Source organism: Polistes dominula, unplaced genomic scaffold, assembly GCF_049000335.1.
Source record: "Polistes dominula isolate Pdom_NZ unplaced genomic scaffold, Pdom_raw_medaka contig_75, whole genome shotgun sequence".
Taxonomy (NCBI): domain Eukaryota; kingdom Metazoa; phylum Arthropoda; class Insecta; order Hymenoptera; family Vespidae; genus Polistes; species Polistes dominula.
In genome coordinates this window covers 1130597-1152619 of record NW_028301003.1, presented here as the reverse complement: position 1 = coordinate 1152619, position 22023 = coordinate 1130597, and the positions used below count along the sequence as shown (strand labels likewise).

At 31.3% G+C, this 22023-nt stretch overlaps 1 protein-coding gene across 4 annotated transcripts in view; it reads right to left on the bottom strand.

Annotated features, from left to right (window-relative positions):
• Nucleotides 1-2652: 2652 nt before the first annotated feature.
• Nucleotides 2653-22023, bottom strand: part of LOC107067324 (uncharacterized) — a 321890-nt gene continuing 302519 nt past the window's right edge. For all 4 annotated transcript variants that reach the window (XM_089174040.1, XM_089174041.1, XM_015322727.2 and 1 more), the window contains 5 exons: nt 20531-20688; nt 17857-17991; nt 14645-14865; nt 9973-10194; nt 2653-7285 (listed from right to left, as the gene is read on the bottom strand). In XM_089174040.1, the coding sequence (XP_089030166.1) occupies nt 7190-7285; nt 9973-10194; nt 14645-14865; nt 17857-17991; nt 20531-20688 (832 nt within the window). In that variant the 3' untranslated portion in view covers nt 2653-7189. The remainder of the gene's footprint in view (nt 7286-9972; nt 10195-14644; nt 14866-17856; nt 17992-20530; nt 20689-22023) is intronic.

Genomic DNA, 22023 nt, shown 5'->3' with positions numbered 1-22023 from the left:
TTATTACACATTATTCCAGCATCATTGTCGTCGTCATCATCGTCGTCGTAGTCGTCGTCGTCGTCGTTGTTGAAGGACTTTTACCAGCTCTCTCTCTTTCTTTCTTTCTCTCTCTCTTCATTCATCTTTTACGTGACTACCCAACTAAAGAAAACCGCATGTACGAGTCGAAGAGGTGAACACTTTAACGTGCTTGGATGCTACCAAAAGAGGTAGTAGCAAGGTAGGTAGGTAGGTGGGTTCTTTAATATCGCAACCGTCAACCATCCGAAGAAATGTTTTTTTCTTTTCCTTCCCCATTTCCCTTTCTTCCCCCTTTTGATATTTTCTTCTTTTTCTCTCATTCTCGTCTAATTGGGGTAACAACAGACTCATTAGTCGTACCGGTTGAGGAGTTGTGAAAAAGAGGAAAGAGAAAGGAAGAGGAGGCTCGTTTAACGTCGAGTGTGGTGGTTCGTGAAATCTTTTGCATAACGAGCGTCCTCTCTTTTCTCTTCTCTCTCTTTCTGTGTTTCGTTATTCTTGGCGAGAATAGGGGCGGGCGGCCGGGGAGGGGGAGGGGGTTGTAAGGGGTAAGGGTGTTGGGGAGTCAGGGAAAGAAGGAAAATATAAAGTAAGAAGTGAGGTAATAGAGGGTGCGAGAGAAAACGTTAATGGGCAGACGAGAACAGGAAGAACGTGCAAAGTTACCGAAAAACCAACGAGAGTGGTAAGAGACTCTTACGACATAGTATCGTCGACACCAATTCTTGTTTTTTTTTTTCTTAACTCACATCCCTCCCCCATTTCTCATCTCCATTCCCAATTTAGTTTCGAAATGTTTGTTTCATTAGTTTTTCCTCAATTGTTTGTTGCACCCAAAATTTAACACTAAACCTACCTAATCGCAAGATCGAATAATTGCTTATTGTAATTTGTTTGAAAAAAAAAAAAGAAGGAAAGATGAAATATCAAATGTATATTATCGCATTAATTTATAAATAAAAGAGATTTATATTTTAATTGGCTGTTAACCCATTGACTGTCAGACATATTTAAAGCGACTTGGCTTAAATTTAAAAAAAATATAATAATATTAAGTTACTGATATAATATTGTAATGGTATTTACAATAATTGATAATTAATGTTTTCTACATTATATAAATATTTTATTCAACCTTTTTTAATAATTCTTAACCATTAAATAACCATTTGTAATTAATCTGAAATTGCAGCACACACTACGTACGAGATATCTCGTAGTTGGCAGTCAATGGGTTAAAATATTATTTTCTGTATTAAGATATATGTGTGGTTATTTTTTTTATTTTTTTTATTTTTTTAGGGTTTGTTTGACTTCAACTCAAGGTAGGATTAGGGTGTACATGAAGTGTTGGTAGGTCTAGTGTTAAGATAAGTGGGATAAAAGACGTAATATATTTTTTATTCAGATAATAATGTTCCATAAAACATTGTTTATATATATATATATATATATATATGTATGTATATATATATATATATATTTATTTATTTATTTATTTATATGTAGGACTATGAACAAATATCATTTCTTCGCCTATAGGATTCTAATCTCTTAACTTAAATTTAGAACGCGTGAAAGAAAAACGGACACGAAGCTTTTTGAGTCTCGTTGCGTGACATTTTTAATGCAACGAATTGCATTTCTCGCTTCTTCGATATTATTTTTCATTCTTTATTTATTCTTATTTTTTTTTGTCTTTGTTTGTTTTTTTTTTTCACTTTTTTTTTATTTGCTTTTTTTTTTTTTTAGTATACGATACAGTCGACTCGATTTCAATACGGATCAACTCTAATAACTCATAGGGGGTGGGGGGTTACTCGATTTTATCGAGCAAATAACGCTGCTTAAAACTACAAATTTTATGAGGACGACGCGGTGGTTACATATAACTCACTTTTTTATTTATTTATTTTTATTTTTTTTTTTTATTTTCATACCAAATATAATTTTCTATGTTTTCTTTCTTTCTTTTTTTTTTCTGTATTTTTTTTGTTTTTCATTTTTCCCCTTTGCATCTCTTTTTCTTCTCTTCCTTTCTTCCATTATTATTTATCTGTGTTTTTTTTTTCTATTTTCTATTTTCTTTCTTCTTTTCTTCTGTTTCTTTTTTTTTTTTTTTTAATTGTTTTTTTTTTCGTTTATTTATTCATTTATTTATTTATTTATTCAAGTTATCATAATCTCTCGTGGACACACTTTTTTTTCTTCTTTTTTTTTTTTAGGATTATTTCAACGAAGCAACAAAGGCTTCTCAAATAAAAAAAATATTAAAATAAAAAAGAAACAGAAAAAGAAGAAAAGTAAGAATCAATTACAAAAAAAAAACAAAACAAAAGAATAAAAAAAAAGAAAATAAGTTATTACGTACAGGTAATTATCGTTCTGTGAATTGTTGTATTTTTCTCATTAAATTAAAAACCACCATGTTTACGTTAATGACACCCTAATCAAATCAATCATTTTCTCTCTCATTTTTTAGAAAGAAAAATCAACTAAGGATTAAATTACTTCGATTAATAAGAATCTTTTTTTCTTTTCTTCTTTTTTTTTTTTTTATCATCATTTGATCAACCAAAATTTGGTTTCATAATTTTGGTGTAATAATTAATATGATTTTTCTTTCATTTTATTTATTTATTTATTTTATCTTATTTTTTCTTTTTCTTTGCTTTCGTTTGGTTTTTAAGTATTTACTTTTTCTTCTCTCTCTCTCTCTCTCTCTTTTTTTGTTTTGTTTTTGTTTTTGTTTCTTTTTATCGCCCTTGTAAACTAATCGTTGGATTGTCAACTCTGTGCTTTTTATAATACGATCGTTTGCATAAAATTAACGAAAACTTTTTCCGTTTCTAATGAATAATGTGATTCACAGGCGAGACGAACGAACGAAAAGAAGAAGAAGAAAAAAGAAGAAGAAGAAAAAGAAGAAGAAAAAGAAAAAAGAATCAAAAAAAAAAAAAAATAAAAAGAAGAAGAAGAAAATAAGCGAAAGTAAGAGGGTTGAATTAAAATCATGAATTTTGTGGGTTTTTTTTTCTCTCTCTCTTTCTATCTCTTTCTATCACTATCTATCTATCTCTATCTCTCTTTCTCTCTTTCTCTCATTCTCTTTCGCTCGTTCACCTTTCTCTCTTGTTTTCTTAATGGAAGAAAATTGGATTCGTACATCATCAAAAATACACGTTTGATATATTGAACGTCTTAACAATTATTGCACGCTAATATTCCTCGCTTTTTTTATTTTTATTTTTTATTTATTTATTTATTTTTTTTTTTTCGATAAAACTTGAAATGTTTTTAATTTATTTTGGTTTTTGTGGTTGTTTATTTCTCTCTTTCTCTCTCTCTCTCACTCTTTTTTTCTATTTTTCTCTACCCCTTTTCTTTCTTCGATCATTTTCATCATTTTTTTGTTGTTGCCATACTGTGTTTGTATACGTATTATAATATTGTATGTGTATGTAAAATGTGTATGAGTATTATGGGGTTGTATTATGGGTAAGAGTTGAGATAAGTAGTTAGGTAATAGTATTTGTGTATACGTGCAATGTATACTTTTATTCGTGTGTATGTGTGTATGTGTGTATGTGTGTGAACGCTACAAAAGGAAGAAGAAGGTTCATATTATAATAATAATAATAATATAAGAGTGATGTGTGGAGTTAGGAGGAGACCATTTTGCGAATCATGAAATAAACATTATTATTATTATTATTATTATTATTATTATTATTCATATTATTATTAATATTATTATTATTAATATTATTATTAATATTATTATTATTATTATTATTATTATTATTATTATTCACGATCAATCCTCGCGCATTATTTGTTTTTTTTCTTTTTTCATTTTTTTTTCTTTTCATTTTTTTCTTTTCTTAATTGTGTTCGACTAATAATAATAATTTCATTTTTAAAATATCCTTAAAATCGCTAAATGATACCACTCGATCGTTTCCATGCCATTAATTTAATCGTGGAATTTGGGCTTCAAATGGTGTGTGTGTGTGGGGGGGGGGAAGGTTTCTTTTTCATCGTCTTATATTTTTTTTTTTATTATTATTATTTTTCTTTCTTTCTTTTTTTTTCTTTTAGCTGTGCATAGATTGAAAAATATGAATTAAGAAACAAAAAATGAAACATTTAATTAACCCTTTCGCTGCGGAGCGCCTAAAAATGTTGGCCTCTCAGCAGCCGGGGCGCAATAGTAGGTTGTTTGTAGGGACAACAAGGTACGCGAAATGTTCGTAAATCAAATTCACGGCGCTAAAAGGCGCTGTTCGTTCAAAGGAATTGTCCATAGTCGAGCGCCAAAAGGTGCCGTTTGCTTAGAGGAAGTGTTCATAGTCGAGCGTCAAAAGGCGCTGTTTTTGCAGCAAAAGGGTTAACAATAATAGTAATAATAAGCGTTTTGCGAATGTCCGAGAAGGATTTTTTTTTTTTGTTATACGCGCTTAGAAAATATTTTTTATTATTGTAATAATAATCGCAATAAAATAACAGACCATTAGTTGTCTCTTCTCTCTCTCTCTCTCTCTCTCTCTTTCTTTCTCTCTATCTTTCTCTTTCATTTTCATTATCTCACTTTTTCCATTTTTTCTTTTTTTCTTTTTCTTTAAGCACTAACTTAAATTACAAGCGTAATATTTACAACACTCTAAGAGGTAATTAATCTTTCCTTCTCTCTCTTTCTCTTTCTCTTTTTTTCCTTCATTTTTTGTTCTTTTTTTTTTGCGAAGTTTGTATGTAAAAGTAACGCAAAAAAAAAGGATTCCTTATTTACAATCGCGCATATTTCCAAGTTTCTTCGAATTTTTTTGGTTTTTTCCTATTCGTGTTCTTATTCTCTCTCTCACTCTTTGTCACTGTCTCTCTCTCTCTCTCTCTCTCTCTTTTCTCTCTCACTTTTTGTTTCGTGACACGCGTATTAAGAAAAAAACATTTATATACATATAAATCCTTCTCGTAGAATTTTTGTTCTTTTGTTTTTTTTTTCTTTTTACCACGTACGGACGGCCTGATTATATTTACAGGATGATTCACCAGTTCTTGCAACTTAAATAGGTCAGAATGATAGTGGCAGAAAAGTTTATTGAAAAAAAGTTGTATAAAAAATTCAGGACTATAATAAAACATTAAAATTTGTTTGCTATGTTCAGTCATTTTCAAGATTTATTGGTCAACTTTGTTTTTTTAAATACAATGTTATATTTTAATACTTATTTTCGGATAGCGGCTGTCAAGACGAATCCAATGATATGCAACATTGATATTTTTGATGTACAAAAATGGTCAGAATTTGCGAATAAGCTGCCGCCGGCCGTAATACAGCTTTTCCGCGTCATGGTTGCGTCATGATCGCGTCAGGGTTGCGTCAGAATTGCGTCATCCTTCAGTTGTTTCGACAACGGACGGAACAGATATTTTCCGAATAGTTTTTATTAGGTCATTGTCAAGTTTTGTATTTAATGTTGCATATCGTTGGATTCGTCTTGTCAGCCGCTATCCGATAATAAGTATTACAATATAACATTGTATTTAAAAAAACAAAGTTGACCAATAAATCTTGAAAATGACTGAACATAGCAAACAAATTTTAATGTTTTATTATAGTCCTGAATTTTTCATGCAACTTTTTCTTAATAAACTTTTCAGCAATCATCATACTTTCGAAGTTATTTAGTTGGTAATAGTTATTGAATCACCCTGTATATAAATATACGTTTTCATTCTAAAATGATTGCATTTTTTATAACAATTAAATTTGTTAACAAAAATCAGACAAGCTCTTTTGATTTTGATTTTAATTAACACTAGATTTTCGAATGTTTGGTTCTACTAATTTTCAAAAACTTACAAACATTGTTTAAATAAAGGGGTTGAGTAGTAAAATGGAGTAATCAATATTTACGTACATTTCGTTACGTAATTAATCCTTTGAGTGCTATAAACGCATATATGCGTTTGTTAAAAATTACTAACCTTATCGTTAAACGCATATGTGTTTGTTAATATTAATGTGAGATAATGTAATAATTGTATTAATCAATTAAATTATATTCAGAGACAAAAATTTCAATTATTAAATATAATTTATTATTAGAATGTGGTTAATAATAAACTATTTTGTTCGTACACAAAAATTTTATGTAAAAATAAGTATATTCAGCACTCAAAGGGTTAAAAACCAATATATATGTTTTTAAAACATAATATTGAAGTTTTTTGCATATACATGTACAGTAATCAAATTTTTAACAAGTCCAAAAACTGGCTCAGTCCTTAAATCTAGTGTTAAAAAGATAAATATTAATAATATCCAACAAAATATAAATAAATAAAACAAATAAATAAATTAACCAATTTAACACATTCTATAACATTCTATATACTTTGAATAATTTTGTCTAGAAAAATAAAATATAAACAAAAATAAAACAAAATGAACATCTCAACGTTTCAATTGACAATATTTTTTTTTATTTTTATTTTTTTTTCATAAATAACGAATCAAATCAAAATACGCGTTTGCTTATACACTTAAAATACGCGCGTCTTTGAGTGTATGTATGTATGCATGTATGTATGTATGTATGTATGTGTGTGTGTGTGTGTGTGTGTTTCATTCGCATGTTTGATTAGAAAATCACAAATTGAATTCTAACGAATCTATACACATTCCATAGGGAAGAGATGACAATACCGTTTGATATTTTCTATTTCCCAATAATTCTCGCATTCTCTTGATAATATTTCACCTTCCCCCGATTCATCCCGCCTCCCCTATTTCTCAATCCTAACCTAACCCTCCCCCCCTCCCCCCTGTTCGTTCCCTTTTCCTCAAATCGAGTTTCTTCGATTGATATTCGAAAATTTGCCAATGTACGATAGACGAATTGTTTTGTAGTATTATATGGCATGGAACGAGATTCTTGAATTATTTGTTAGGCATTTAAGCTATATACATGGCGATTTTTTCTCTCTCTCTCTCTCTCTCTCTCTCTTTCTCAGTTAAAGTGTGTGTATGCATGTATATATATATCCTTAAAAGGAGATCGATATGTCTCGTTGGTTTTGGGGTTGGTTGCGTGTTGGTTCGAGAATCCCTGGGTAAAAGGGAAGACCATATTATTCCTATGGTGGTTAATTCTTTCTTGACTTATTCCTTAGCGGACAAGGATCCATTAGTCAACGCCATGACCGGGCCAGAACTTCCCCTAGAGTTCGCGTCTGAGTTGAGTTCCAACGACGAGTCCTAAAATGAGAAAGAAAAAGAGCATTGGTAGAGTAAAGTACGAGAAAAATATATTATTAGGACGTTTTTATTATTTTTTTCTCGTTTTTTTCTTTTTGGTCAACTATTTAGTTGAAATGAAGAGGAAGAGGATAGGAGGGAGGGATAGGGGAGGGTGGATGGTTGGTCAGAGAACGGACAGGGGAAAAAGGGTTGAAGTCGAACTAAAATTTACAACTCGTTTCGAACTACGATAAATCTGACGTCTGTCGACCACCTTTAGCCTTTTTTTATCAATCCCTTTTTGTTTGTTTTTATTTTTCCCCCCTCCCCCTCCCTCCCTCCTCCTAACCAGTTTTTAATTCGACGAAACCTCTCTTCTTCTTCTTCTTCTTCTTTAGATAAAGCTGTTCGTATTTGTTCTTTTTTTTTGTTTTGTTTTTATTATTTATTTCCACCCACAACGATGTTTTGTTTTCTATATTTTTTTCTTCTTCTTTTGTTTTTCATTTATTATAAGGGTGAAACACGAGATAGTCGACCGTCGAATATCTCGGAAAAAAGTATGATTATTATTATACATTATATTTCTCGTAATATTCATTTTCACGTTCTTTTCCTAATGGAAAATAAATTGTTCTCTATTGTTAAATCAATCATAACCGAATGATCGTTCGAAATAATCGTCAATTTGTCAAATACGAGAACCTGAATAGATAGAAGTTAGGGTAGAAAAGAATTTTTGGTTATATGTAATAAGATTAATCTTTTAGACACTACGCGCCATTATAGTGGCTTTCACGATTGTCATTTTCCAGTACGACACGTCACTATAATGGTTTTTGAGGATAACATCTTTTTAAATGTATTATACGTAATTTTATTATTATCGTCACACATCGTAGTTTTACCGTTTACACCTAATTCTCGTTGAATCCTGCCGTACAAAGAAACAAGCTCGCTTAACATTTAGCTGTGCCTAATTAATGGTTTGAAGAATTCCTATGAAATGTCTTGAGAAGATGAAAACAAAAAAAACAACAACAAAAAGAAAAGATTAAGTATATTTCGATATAACGGAAAACACGCAGAATTCGCATACCCGCAAAGCCTGCGGGCAGGCAGGCAGGCAGGCAGGCAGGCAGGCAGGTAGGTTTCCGACCCGTTCGACGTTGCTTTACGATGATATAGGAAACCATAACTGGTTTATGCGGTCATTACACGCTTGTGGCTCAGCTTCGGCGATACATTTGGCAATGATCGTCCGGGTGGTACGCGTGAAACCGAACAGTTCGCCACACGAATAGGAACAATACGAGCAAATGTGAACGAGTCAGTGAGTCTGAGAGAGAAACAGAGTGAAAAACAGTGAGAAAGGAAGTGAAACAGACTGCCGAACGTTTTGGTTAGCTCGCCAGTTTGATTTATTGTCGCGAAGAAAGCTTTTACAAACGATCCTTCCTCTCTTACACCAAATACATATACATATATACATATACACATGTTTATACATACATAGGTAGGAATATACAGTTGTTGATCGGTTTACGATCTTTCGTAATATGCTTCCACGTATTAGTATTAGTAATAGTAGTTGTAGTTGTAGTAGTAACAACGAGAACGACTGCTTTTAACAGTTTCGTCCTAGGCTGTCTGGCATCCCTTGGCAAGCACCAACCCCATTCCTATTCTCTCGTTTCCTACCCTCCAGCGATTTTCACTCGCTAGAGCTCGCTCACCCGCCCGTTCGTGGTATCGGTCATTAGGAAGTTAAAGGGGGTCCATTACAGTCTTTACGATCTGCCATCACCCCATCCCCTCTCCCAACTCCTCCCATCTCACCCCCAACTTGCTCCGCCAACGTAGCAGCATCTCGTCTTACCGGGTAACCCGTAGAAGGGTACGCTTTACTTTCCCAATTACACAACGATCCTCTACGTCCGAGAAAATTCCTCTACCGTCAGTTTTTCTCTACCGAGATTACTCTTCCCTTTTTTCTTTTTTTTTTTTTTTTACTTCGCTAATTTTTTTGTTCTTTTCATCAATTTTTACTTCTCACCTAACTCTATTCACACTCACACCCTCAACACCGTTGCTTGCATTCCCATTTTCAACGTAATTTTTTTTCGTTCGTCGTTCAATTTCGATATGGGCGTTGAAGTTATACTTGTCTTTTTTTTTTTTTTTTATATTTGTTTGAATTACACTTTATACAAGACTGTTTTCTTTTTCTTTCTTTCTTTTTCCCTTTCATTTTATTTTCCGCTACTTTAACGTTCCTACGACGAGGTTCATTATCACAGAAAGCGCAAGAGCTTTTGCTCGAGACTTGTGAATTAATTCCATACCCCCAGGGGGGTCATGGTTTATCCAATTTTAAACGTTTTTACTAGTTTACGCTTGGTGACCGGAGGGGATTGGGGGTTGGGTAGAGGGTGTCTGAAGAAGAAAACAATTTTATTGTTTGTGTCCTATGTAAACGTGAAAGACCAAACTTGGAACATGTCAAGATTCACGTGGTTCGAAATATTGACGTGCAAGAATTCATTCAAATGTTCAGTTTTTAATCAACCATATTCATTTGGTATGTGTTGACATTCATTATGTGATTCTCAACATTATCCAATTTCGGTGTTTCACTGAACCCTAACATCTATCAAAAATAAATGAAATAAATATAGGGAATTATAAAATGATAATAAACTTACGATGCTAAGGGCGTGCATGATGCAGGCCTGAGCTGTGTTCTCGACCTGGATCAATTCATCGCAATCCTCGTGATCCAAGCCATTAACGTCGGATCGTATTTTGATCGGAGATAGAGCTCCCTCGTTGTCCGTTGACTTGCCACTGTCAGGGGACGGTATTAGTTCATGCCCGTCAAGATCCTCCTCTTCAACGCGTTCCTCACAATCCGTGGCTTTGATCTCCTGTTTGGACAAATTAATAATTGTTCATTCCAATAAGGATGATGATAGTATTGCTTTGTCATTTATATAGTTCACTGTTATACTCAAATACACACACACACACACACACACACACACACACAAATGTTACTGTGAAATACCGAAATTGGATAATGTCAAGATTCACATGGTGAAATGTTAAACACATACCAAATACGATCGATGAAAGACCGAATATTTGAGGTTCATTCTTATGCACATTAATATTTCGGACATACATCAAACGATCATGTGAATCTTGACATTATGCAATTTTGGTTATTTCACGGTAACACATACACACACACACACACACTCACAGATGTTTAAGTACATATTCCTGATCTCGTTTCATTTATATTTTATTGTCAAAGGTGAATTTAGAAAGATTCAGTGTTTTCCTTCCCCCAGATCGATCGTAAATACTATAGTAAGAAATAAGAATGAATCGGTGTGTGTGTGAGACGACAACAGGCGCGTCAAAATCAACTTAGATTTAGAAATCTTTCAGCAGATTTTGACGCCAGGTAAGAGGGGTTAAGAAAAGGGATGAGGGTTGGGGTTGGGACACACACAAAAAAATGTGTTCCACTATTCGGCTGAATAAGCTCAAATGACCTAGACGAGAAACGTCGATTCCATCGGAGTTGGGGGCCATTCTGGGGTTGACGTATCGACAGACGACACTGAAACACACGGACCGAGCGAGGTAATATTTCTTTGGATTGCACGATTTCACCTAATTCTTTCCTTCTTTTTTCCTTTTCTCATTTTCTCTTTTTCTTTCTTTTTTTTATTTTTTTTAAGTGAAAACTTCTTTAGAATTAGAGTGATTTATAAAAAAATGAAACACGGCGCGGTGTAACGTTGTGGCGAGCGGTGGCAAAACGGAAGTAAGAAAAGAAAAGAGACAAATATATAGGCTTGAGCCTGCGAAAGGATAAGACACAATATAGCTATACAATTTTACCTATTCTCGGTTTCCTCCCGATGCGCTGCTTCGTAGTCCCTACTTCTGACTACTAAGTTTTGTATATGTGTGTGTTTGTGTGCGACTGCAACTACGAAGCGTAGCTTATAAAATATCGATACTAAACCTGTATAGTGGTCAATCGAAGAACTACCTTAAAAACAGTAGTTAGTTCTTCGACTGGTCGCTAGTGTTCGCATTCTTCTCATAAGCAAAACTATTTCATGAAAACCGTAAAAAATACTCAAGCATTAGGATAATTTACAATCCTTCTTTACTAGATGATACTGGTAATACAAAAACCTCACTACTTTTCGGAAAAAACCTCACGACTTTTCGGAATTACCCACCCTACGGACTTTTCGGTAATTGCCTAATTTTATTTTATTTTATATGATTATATAATCTAGATGATATATATTTTTTTTTTCGTGTGGTTTGTTATCCCGGGCGCTCAGTCCTTAAACCATTGTGGCCCGGGGCCCCCCTTGCGGGGAGCACTTATCATTGTGGGGTTCCCGTGGGCAGTCACGTCCTCCGTGCGAAGTGCCGCACACACAGTAGTGTCTAGGTCCCCCCCCAAGCCCACCACATCGAATGTTGGGCGGTGGTCCCAATGGCATCATTTTTCTTGACGCCCACGAGCCCAAAGCCACGACCGACGAGCACACAGGGCATGCCCCCCTCGTTCGATGTCGGAGAGCGGGGACTCGAACCCGCGAACTCCGGGCGGGAGTCGAGCGCTCTACCGACTGAGCCATGCCGTGCTCTCTATGATATATATTACTTTTTAGTAATATAGATTATTTTTTATAAAAATATAATTTTGTAGAATTATTTTTTTTTTAAGTGATATGCTTATTTAATCAGGATTTTTAAAATTAACTCTTCTATTTTATCAATTTTTTTACTTAAAAATTTTTATTCTCAATTATATTTTCAGTTTAATTAATGTAGTTTATTTTTTTTTAGATATAACTAGCAACAGAATATTATTTTATATGAACATATAATTTCTAATATAATATAATATTTTTTATATTAATTTTTAATTTATAAGTATTATTTTATTTTATATATATATATATAAATATAAATAATAATTTAATTGTATCCTATATCAATATGTAATTCTGTTAATATTATATTATTTTAAATCAATATTTATTAAATAATATAATATTATTTTTTATATGAATACATATTTGGTTTTAAGATTATACTAAGTGAACCCTACAATTAGCTTACTTTTGATACTGTTCATTTGTCTCATTCTCTCAAAGCTTGGTTTTTTTTTTATGGTTTCACTTCTAATGTTTTGTGATTTACACATATGTATTTATGTTTTGTGATTTTATCGCGAGACAAGAAATAACGTAAACTTTCCTTCTCTACTGACATTTACTATCATTTTCTGATTTTACCTATCTTACGCTATTTCGCGAGAACTCGTAGATTACTTTTGCCGTGAAACGCCAAAAGACGTTCGGGGATTATAAAATTGTAATTTATTGCCGCGAAGGAAACCACGGATTACGTTAGTGGTGGTGGGGAGAGGAATGATTCACCGACTCGGTTACGATGAATTATTTCCTAACATATTGCTCTATCCTCTTCTAACCTTATTTTCTTCTTAATCATTTTCTATAAGGAAGAGAGATAGTAAAAGACCAAGAGAGAGAGAGAGAGAGAGAGAGAGAAAGAGAGATAAGAAAGAATATTTTACATTCTTACAAAGAATGTCATTATTATCAGACGGTTAAAGTCAAAGAATAATGTTTCATCTTATTTTAGTAACGTTACTAGAAGATATCTTACAACTCGCATTATTATCAACTTTTAATAAGGTATAATAATAAACTGTTATATGTTTCTTTTTTGAAATAAAAAAAAAAATGAAGAATAAAAACAGATGAGAGTGCAGATCACACACGTTTGAAGTAAAACCTTCAAGAAACTAACCTACAAGAGAATGAGACGAATGCAGAATATCAGGAATACTAATAGGAGTGTACGCTTTGTAATATGTAGTTACACACACAAGCACACATATATGTACAACGCTTAGTAGCCAAGAGTGGGGAGACTACGAAGTTACGAAGCACCGCACAAAGAGGAGACCGAGATAATAAGAAACAAATGTATATTGTCTTCTGTCTCATTCTTGTTGCATTTTCGTTTCATCGGTTTCACCCTTTTCCGTTTCACGATGTAATAATAGTCAGTTCTACCGGCGCAAAACGAAAACATATTGATGAAACGTGCGAACACGGCAAAGCGTTAATCTTTTAGGCACGACGCGCCATTATAGTGGTTTTTGCGGATGCCATCTTCCAGTACGGTGCGCAAAAGAGGGTTAAAGCATGAATCGAAAAGCATAAAATTGAAGCTTGGTTTTTTGAAGGTTCCCGCTATTACCGGGTTTTGTGATTTGTACACATTTGTTATTTTTTTGTTTAATTTTTTTTTTTTCAAATAACGTTTTCAGATTAACAAACCCGGGCTCAAGTAGTTGGTAGTAAATGGTGTCGAGGAAAAACTATAGATGAAAGAGAAGAAGAAGTAGAAGAAAATACCTTTACCTTGGCTCACTCCCCCTCCCAATCTCCCCACCCCAACGAAGGAACTTGGATCGAAGGAAAAACTGTTAGCTACTTTCTCACTATGTTGAGGGGAGTCTTTAGATTCCTGTTATCGGTTGGAATATAAGTTGAACAGAGATAGAAGGTAAGTATGCCTAAAGGCAAAGCCACATGAACGGCGACTTCCACTTAACTTTTTTCTTCACCTCGAAAAGAACATAGAAAGAGAGGGATAGGGTGGGTGAGGGGTTAAAAGGGGAATCGGGGGAGGGTGGGAGAAGGTGAAAAAAGAGAGTAAGAAGACTTTCACCATCGGCCTTGTCCATCTCGATAAAATCCGCCGCCAGATGCTCGGCTACTTAAGCTTCCTTTTTTTTTTCTTTCTTTCTTTTTCTAAATCACGTAAATCGCTAGGGGGTTTTTCTTCCAGTTCAAAAAGAACCAGACAAGATGATTCTACTCTTTGTTTTTACTTGACTCTTTAGTAACTACTTTTGGTTTTTCAAAGTTTGCTTTATTTTTTTTTATTTTTACTGGTGTTATTCAAACCTTTTTCTAACCTTCAAAATTATCACGATTTTTAATGAATTCATGACAGTATTATCAATGTTTTCTATTGGATATTTTTGAAGCTAATAAAATACGGTTTATCATTTGTTAAATGAAATTAGGTTTCAATGTTTGTTTAAACATTTTTGTCCATTCTGTTAAATTACTAAACTATCGATGTTTAGGACTACAATAAGGGAAAAGAATTGAAATACGAAAATATCAGGAACAATTGAATCACGAGTCTGACTCGTGGTTTTAGGACAAGGGGGTTCAACTTGATCCCATTATTGTAATTTAATGACAGATAAATAGATCAAAAGTAAATTACTTGAAAGTCTGGTGGTGAAGGTGAAGATGATTCCTTGACATGTTGACTGGGACTATGTGGTGGACTATGGGGTGGACTTTGCGTTGATCTTGGACTCTGTGGCCGTGTACCAAGTTCGTATATGTTTATCATATGAGCAGCTTGAGCATGAACCATTAGTTCCCATGCTGTTGGGAAAGAAACCTTGCAGAGGACACAGAGCAGGGCTGTCGTGGAGTCTCCTATTCGTTAACGAAACAAACGGTTCATCGTCAGTAATTTTTTTTAAACTTCTTAAACTTAAGATGAGTTTATTAATTATTACACACGTTAGTAGGAATTATGACAAATTTCCATTTGACATTGTAGCATCAATGTAACTCATTTATTTATATTTATTTATTTATTTTATACTATGACAAAATTTTATTTTATTTTATTTTTTTTTTTTGTAGACGTTTATATTAATTGTATTTTATTTTTATGACGGATTGCAAATGGAAATTTCAAAACACGTTAAATGAATTACTTTGATCTTTGAGTAAATATGTAAAAATATTTAGGTTATTTTATTTACGAATAAAATTATTTAAAAAAAAGGCTAATACAGGTTTAGATATTTTTCTGTTTTTTTTCTTTTTTTTTTTCTTTAAAGGTTCATATTTACAGAGAGATATCGAAGTGGTTTCATTTAACGTAGAACATATTTATATGTATACGATACGCAGTAGACACAGGTGTGCATTATGATCCTTCGTGGTATAAAGAAATTCTGATACACACGAATGTTGCGCAAAGACAAAAAAGGGTTGAAAAAAGATTTTATTTCATGGACGATATCAATTGGAAATTTTCATGGAAATGTAATGAGAAAGTAGATTACTTCTTACGATGATTTGCAAAAAAGAAAGAGGTGGAAAATAAAGTTCCAGTATTAGGCATATTTTGACTAAAGTTCCAGTATTAGGCACATTTTGACTAAAGTTTCAAGTATTAGGCACATTTTGAATTTTATCGATTTTTATAATAATAATGATAATAATATGAAAAAGGTTTTGATAATTTGCTTGAATGTATTTTCATTTGTTTCGTTGTTTAACTTTTCTTTTCTGATTCTTTATAATAATGCGACATGAAAATAAATTACCATATTTCCCTTTTTATATATAGAATATATATATATTTTTTTTAATATAATGTAAACTGAAAGAAGACAAAGAAGACGAAAAAGAAGCAAAAGGAAAATAAATCAAAAAAACGAATACGGAGTTTCTTTTTTAGGATGAGTTATTTGATTTAATAATAAACGAAAAGTCGTGTAGGGAAATTAGGAGAAAAAAAAGACAGTAAAGATATATATATATATATATGTATTTCCATCCATTTGCTTGGATTCCATTAAAAAAAAAAAAAAAAAAAAAAAAAGATTTCTATCTATACAATCTTTTATAATGTGATGCAGAAATAAAAAAAAGGAAAAAGAGAAAAAAATAAAGAATTCCTTTGTAAAAGATATTTTCCTCTCGTTTGATGATCATTGAAAGAGAACAAGTTGATATACTTTTTCTATACCTTTTTTTTCTTACTTGATATATTTTTTTTTGATTTAACGACTAAAAAAAAATATATATATAAAGTTAAATTAAGAAAAAAACAAAATGTCATACGAACGAGATACTTTTGTACAACAACCGTAGATTATTTTTGTTACGATAATGAGAAAAAAGTACTGTAAAAAAAAAAAACTGTGTTTTATTTTCTTAGTATTTCTTTTTTTTTTTTTGGTTTAATGAAGAAATAAAAAAAAATGAATAAAGGGATAGAAAAATTCTTTTTTCGTGGGGGGGGGGAGAAAGGGTGAATGCAACTCGCCCGAGAGGCCTTTGTTTGTTTGTTTGTTTGTTTTTTTTTTTTGTAATTAGTGTTAGTGATAGAAAAATTTTGAGAAAAAAAAATGGGTGAGATATTTTTATACAACGAGCATAGGTTATTTGTTTTAACATATGACACGCGGGCAACGTATTTTTACGTTTTTCACAGTCTGTCACTGGAGCGCGGGTTACGTAAAAATACGTATTTAGTAGATTTATGGTGAAAATCCGGTAACGTATAATTACAATACAGTGAAGTGGACAAAACGTTTAGTTATATATATATGATGAATTGTACATTTTTCAATGCATATGTTGTATATAATTCGACAAAGACACAAAAAATAAGATACAGGAAACTTTTGATCAAATTTCCGCGCGATTCACGAAAAAATGCCCGCTGCACGAGTAACTTGACGGTGAAGTGTACGCGCATGCCAAGTGTTAAAAGGATTTTATAATTGTTAGGGTTATATTAAAAAAATTTGTGCATTTATTGTGAGTTGCAAGTGAAATGTTGATATTAAAAATGCACGAACCTTTCTTTTTTTTTTGGATTCACTTAAATATATTAGGGTTAATTTAAATTTAATTTATAAAATTTAATCTAAAGTTCGTAACATTTATTCTGTTGCTTCAAATACGTGCAATTTTTGTTTGAAATCAATTAAATAATTCTATATGCAAGTGAAATGTTATAAAAAAAAAAATCCACCAACTTTTTTGATTTTTAACCTAATGGTAGGGAACCTAAATTTAATTTTAAATTATTTTCATAATCAAAAGTAGGTGCATTTGTTTGGTTGCTTCAGATATGTGCAATTTAGTTTTTGAAGTCAATTACATTACTTTATATGCAAGTGAAATATTAATATAAAAAAACCTATGAACTATTTTAGTTCCTAACCTAATATATAAGGGTTCATTGAAATTTAATTTAAAAAAAAAACAAAAAACTAATCAGCGAAGTATACCCGCATGCCAAGTGTTAATAATGAGAAAAATGTAACAAGAAAAGAATTTGTTTGTTTTGTTGTTAATATATTTTTTTTTTTTTAATAAAAAAAATGAGTATGAGTAGGAAAATGGATAAAAAAAAACATTTTAGAAGCACGAAAAAAAAAAGGGTAGAGTGCACCTCGTGATAAGCATTTGTTTGTTTGTTTGTTTTGTTTCTTGTAAAGAAATAAGAAAGAATAGAAAAAGGGATGAAAGAAAAAAAAATTGGGGGGTTGGGGAAAAAAACAAAAGAAAAAGGATAGAGTGCACCTCGCGAGAGGCGTTTGATTGGGCACTCGATCGGGTCAGAGACGCGTTTACGTACCGGAAGGGCGCGCCTCTAACTTTCTTTCGAGTACATACTTGGGGCGGCTCCGTTGAAGGTGTGACATTTACATGTGAACCGCAGTTTGCAGTAGTTCCGCTTGTGTTCGAGCAGCTCCCCAAGATCGGAAAACATTTCCCTGCAGTTGCCGCATATAAGTATATCTGGATTACCTGGAAAAAGTAAAAAAAAAAACAAAAAACACACACACATACATACAGACATCTTTGAATAAATACACACAAGTGGTATTCGAATAAAATGAAATATTATAATATACGATGTTTATCTCTCTTTTTTGTTTTTATCTTTTTTTTAAAAGAAAACTTTGCAAACTTTATGAACGTGTTATCGTTTAAATTTAGAAATCATTGATCTTGTGGATTATTTAAAATAATTTGTTATAGTATTAAAATTGAAATTATTTAAATAATTTGTACATTATTTGTAAAAGGGTTAACGGGTATTCGTTAAATTGAAAATAAGATCTTTGCTGGAACAACAGTTGTTAAATTTCTGTATACTTAAATTATATTTAATGTTATTTATTTATTTATTTTTTTTTGTATTTAAAAATGAGAGTAACATTAATGTAAATTTTTCTCAAAATAATCAAAGATTTATATTCTTATTTGTAGGTTTTATTTTAACCCTTTCTTTCATTGATACAAACATTATTTTGAATTGTGTTGACATTGAACGTAGGTTACTCCAAAAAATATTATATTTATTATATTTTTTCTTAATATATATTTTAAGTAGGATTAATACATAAGATCAGTCAATAGTATCCAAAAAAATATTAAAATCTACCCTCGTATATACAGATCTTCTCATAGATGACGACTATAGTCGGCGTGTCAGTAACGACAAAGTAGGGTTTAAGTATTTCAAAGGTGTAATTGTCAGATATAATTTGCATTCCATATACACAGGTTGTCTCATAGATGCCGATTATAGTCGGCACACGTATAAAAATATCATTGTTCACTTAGATGCCGACTATAGCCGGCGTCCTTAACGGAAAAGGTGGCGGGTAGGGGAGGAGACAATTAAGTTTTTCGAGATTTGCAAGTTGAATTTAGAAGGAAATTTTTTTAAACGACCGATCATTGGTTAAGTGCATCATCAGAAAGAAATAAAATGTGTGTGTGTGTGTGTGTTTGAGTGTGTGAGTGAGTGAGAGAATCCGTTTGGTTGTTGAAGATGGCAGGTAAATGGTGAGTGAGGTTTTTTACGTCGCAAAGATCGCGTTTCTAAAACTGTTAAATCAACGGCTTTAAAAGGCTGACGTTCTTTTTCTCTCAACGATCATCCATTAAAAGGACTCGTGGCCCATCAAAGGACTACGTTTGCGTTCTCTCTCAGTTGGTGTCTGTCCCCTGGTCAGCACTTTACGGTAAACTGCTCGTAGTTAAGAAAATAATTCTACTCTTTTTTGTAGACTCTTTTCTTTCATTTTGTTTTTTGTTTTTTGGTTTTTTGTTTGTCTCATGCTTTTAAGCTGTCGAAAAAGAAAAAAAAAGGTGGAAGGGAACGAGGATAATTTCAAGATTTTGTAGTTTGTTTGATTTTGTTTGTTTTTGTTGTTAATTTTATACAGTAATAAAATGTGTATTTGATTAATGTTGAAAAATATTATTACAGTTATTATAACTTATGTTGCAAATATAAGTTTAAATTCTTAAAAAACTTGTTTAAAATATTATTTTGCACATTTTATATTTAATCTTTGGTAAAATATTGAAGGGATGAAATTTTACATCCTTTTATATCTGCTTTTTTTTTTCTTTCTTCTCTCCTCGTAATTTTCATTTTATTTTATTATTTCTTATTATTTCTTTATTGTGTAGTTTTTTTTTTTTCTTGAACTAAACTACGTAAGATTATCTTTTCCATCATTTTAGAATATTTTAACATAATTTTATGGGGAATATGTGGTAGTGGAAAAAAAAAGTACATTAAAACTATTCATTATTCAGATAATGTAATTAATAATAATAAATTAAATTACATGTACATAAATTATATTATTATTATTATTATTATTATTATTATTAAACAACTAATTTCAATACATTTTTATTATTTGTCATTATATTTTTCCCATAAAATTATGATAACATTTTCTCTATAAATAAAATAAATTAAATATTAAGACGAACAAAATTGAAGCAAATGTAGAAGAATATATTTTGTTTAATTTCAAAATCGTTTACTTATTTTTTAAGTGATCAAGTATTAAAAGCATTAGTGAGGTTTAACACAATCTTCTTAAAACAAGCTTTAAAACTGTATAAAATGTTTTTCTAAATTAATCAAAGAATATACAATATCAATTTTCAAAGATGATAATAAACAATTTTTGCTCACATGATACAATGAAATGTATCTTCAAATGTAAGTTCAAAGAAAATATTACAGTGATAAATGTTACTGTATAAAATTAACAAAAAAAACAAAAAAGAAAAAAATCTCAACAATATTCTTTGTAAATAATCAAAGTACATTGAAAGGACAAATAAAAATGTTACAATGTACTGTGTGATATTTCAAACAGGTATGTCAACGCAATATTTATCTGTAAAAATAATCGTGAACGTTTTTAAGGATGAAATAAAAAAGACAAAGATCAGGAGTGGGGGTGGGGGGAGGCAGGAGTGGGGTGTGTGGGTGGAGGGATGAGATGAAGTTAAAGGTAGTATTACTCACTGTATACTTTGAGTTGATTCAAGTCCGGTACCATGGCTGTATTGTTGCTAGGTTGTTGTTTCTGTTGCTTCGGATGTTGGGATCGTGCAGGTGGCATTAAACGTGGTCTCTTCAGGGGTGGTGCCAAACGAGGTGGAAAAGCGGTAGACGCGTAGTAACTGAAAATAAAGTTTCCATTTTGTCACTTCAGAAATATCTACATAATAAAAGAATCTAACGATTATTGGTTAACTGGTTAACCCATTGGGTACATTTGACGAGTGAGACTTGTCATCTGTTTACTTGAACGAAGTTACGATGGACGTGTCTGACTCGTCATTTAAATTTAAGAAGCTTATGTCAATATATAAATATAAAATATCGAAATATTTCAATTTTGTTTCATTCATATATTTATTTATAGTTTGCAATTAAAATGTTTTTGCAAAAAAAATATATATATTTATATCACCAATATAAATATATTCCAAATGATATGTATTACTTTTACATATTAATTCATCTAGCAACAAATTATATATGCATATTATATGTTATATATATATATGCATAAAAATCTTTAAATAATTCAGTACTCAAGGGGTTAACCTACCCTTCTGAATTATCTTACGAATCATTTGAAATCATACGAAAACTTATCAATTATTATTTTCATTTATATTTTTTCTTTATTTATTTTTTTTTTTTAATTATTAAAACAGTATTACATTTCCATACTATTAACGTTTGATCGTCATTAACATTGAATAAAATTCATTTTTTAATGTTTACTTCTCAATGTTAAATTCATTTGCGAATGTATTCAAAGCACGAACGATCCCAGGGAAAATAGACATTGACAAATTTACGTTATCGGCTAAAACATGCATTATCCATGCAATAAACGATGCTCGAATAACAATGAGTTATATATATATATAATATTTATGCATGTATATATACAAAATATATATATATATATGTGTATGGTGATAAATTAATTACAGATTATTAGGATTTGGATTTGATTTTCCGTATCGTTCGTGAAATGATCCACGCGCTTATTATTATTCTATGAATATTAAATTCAAGTGTTTCCCGATGACCTGTGTAATTAACTTATCTTTTTCATATTCTTAATCATTAATTTATCATAAACAAAATATTATAATAATTATTATTTTATTTATATATTTATTATTTATATTATTATTTTAATTTTATTATTATAATTATTATTACTTATAATTTATTATTATTGTACAATTATCAACGATTTTATTATTCCTTTCCTTTAAATTTTTTATAGAGGTAGCCCTCCTACAACACGGCATTCTATAACACGGTTGCGTCAGGGGTTGCAATTTGTTTTTCAATTTCAATTTTCTGAAAATAAAAGTCTCATACAACACGGTTTCATACAACTCACAACTCGGCATTTTCTAGGAACCTTATCTACCGTGCTATTGGAGGGTTACTCATGTATTTTCTTTCATTTTTTTTTTTTTTAATTC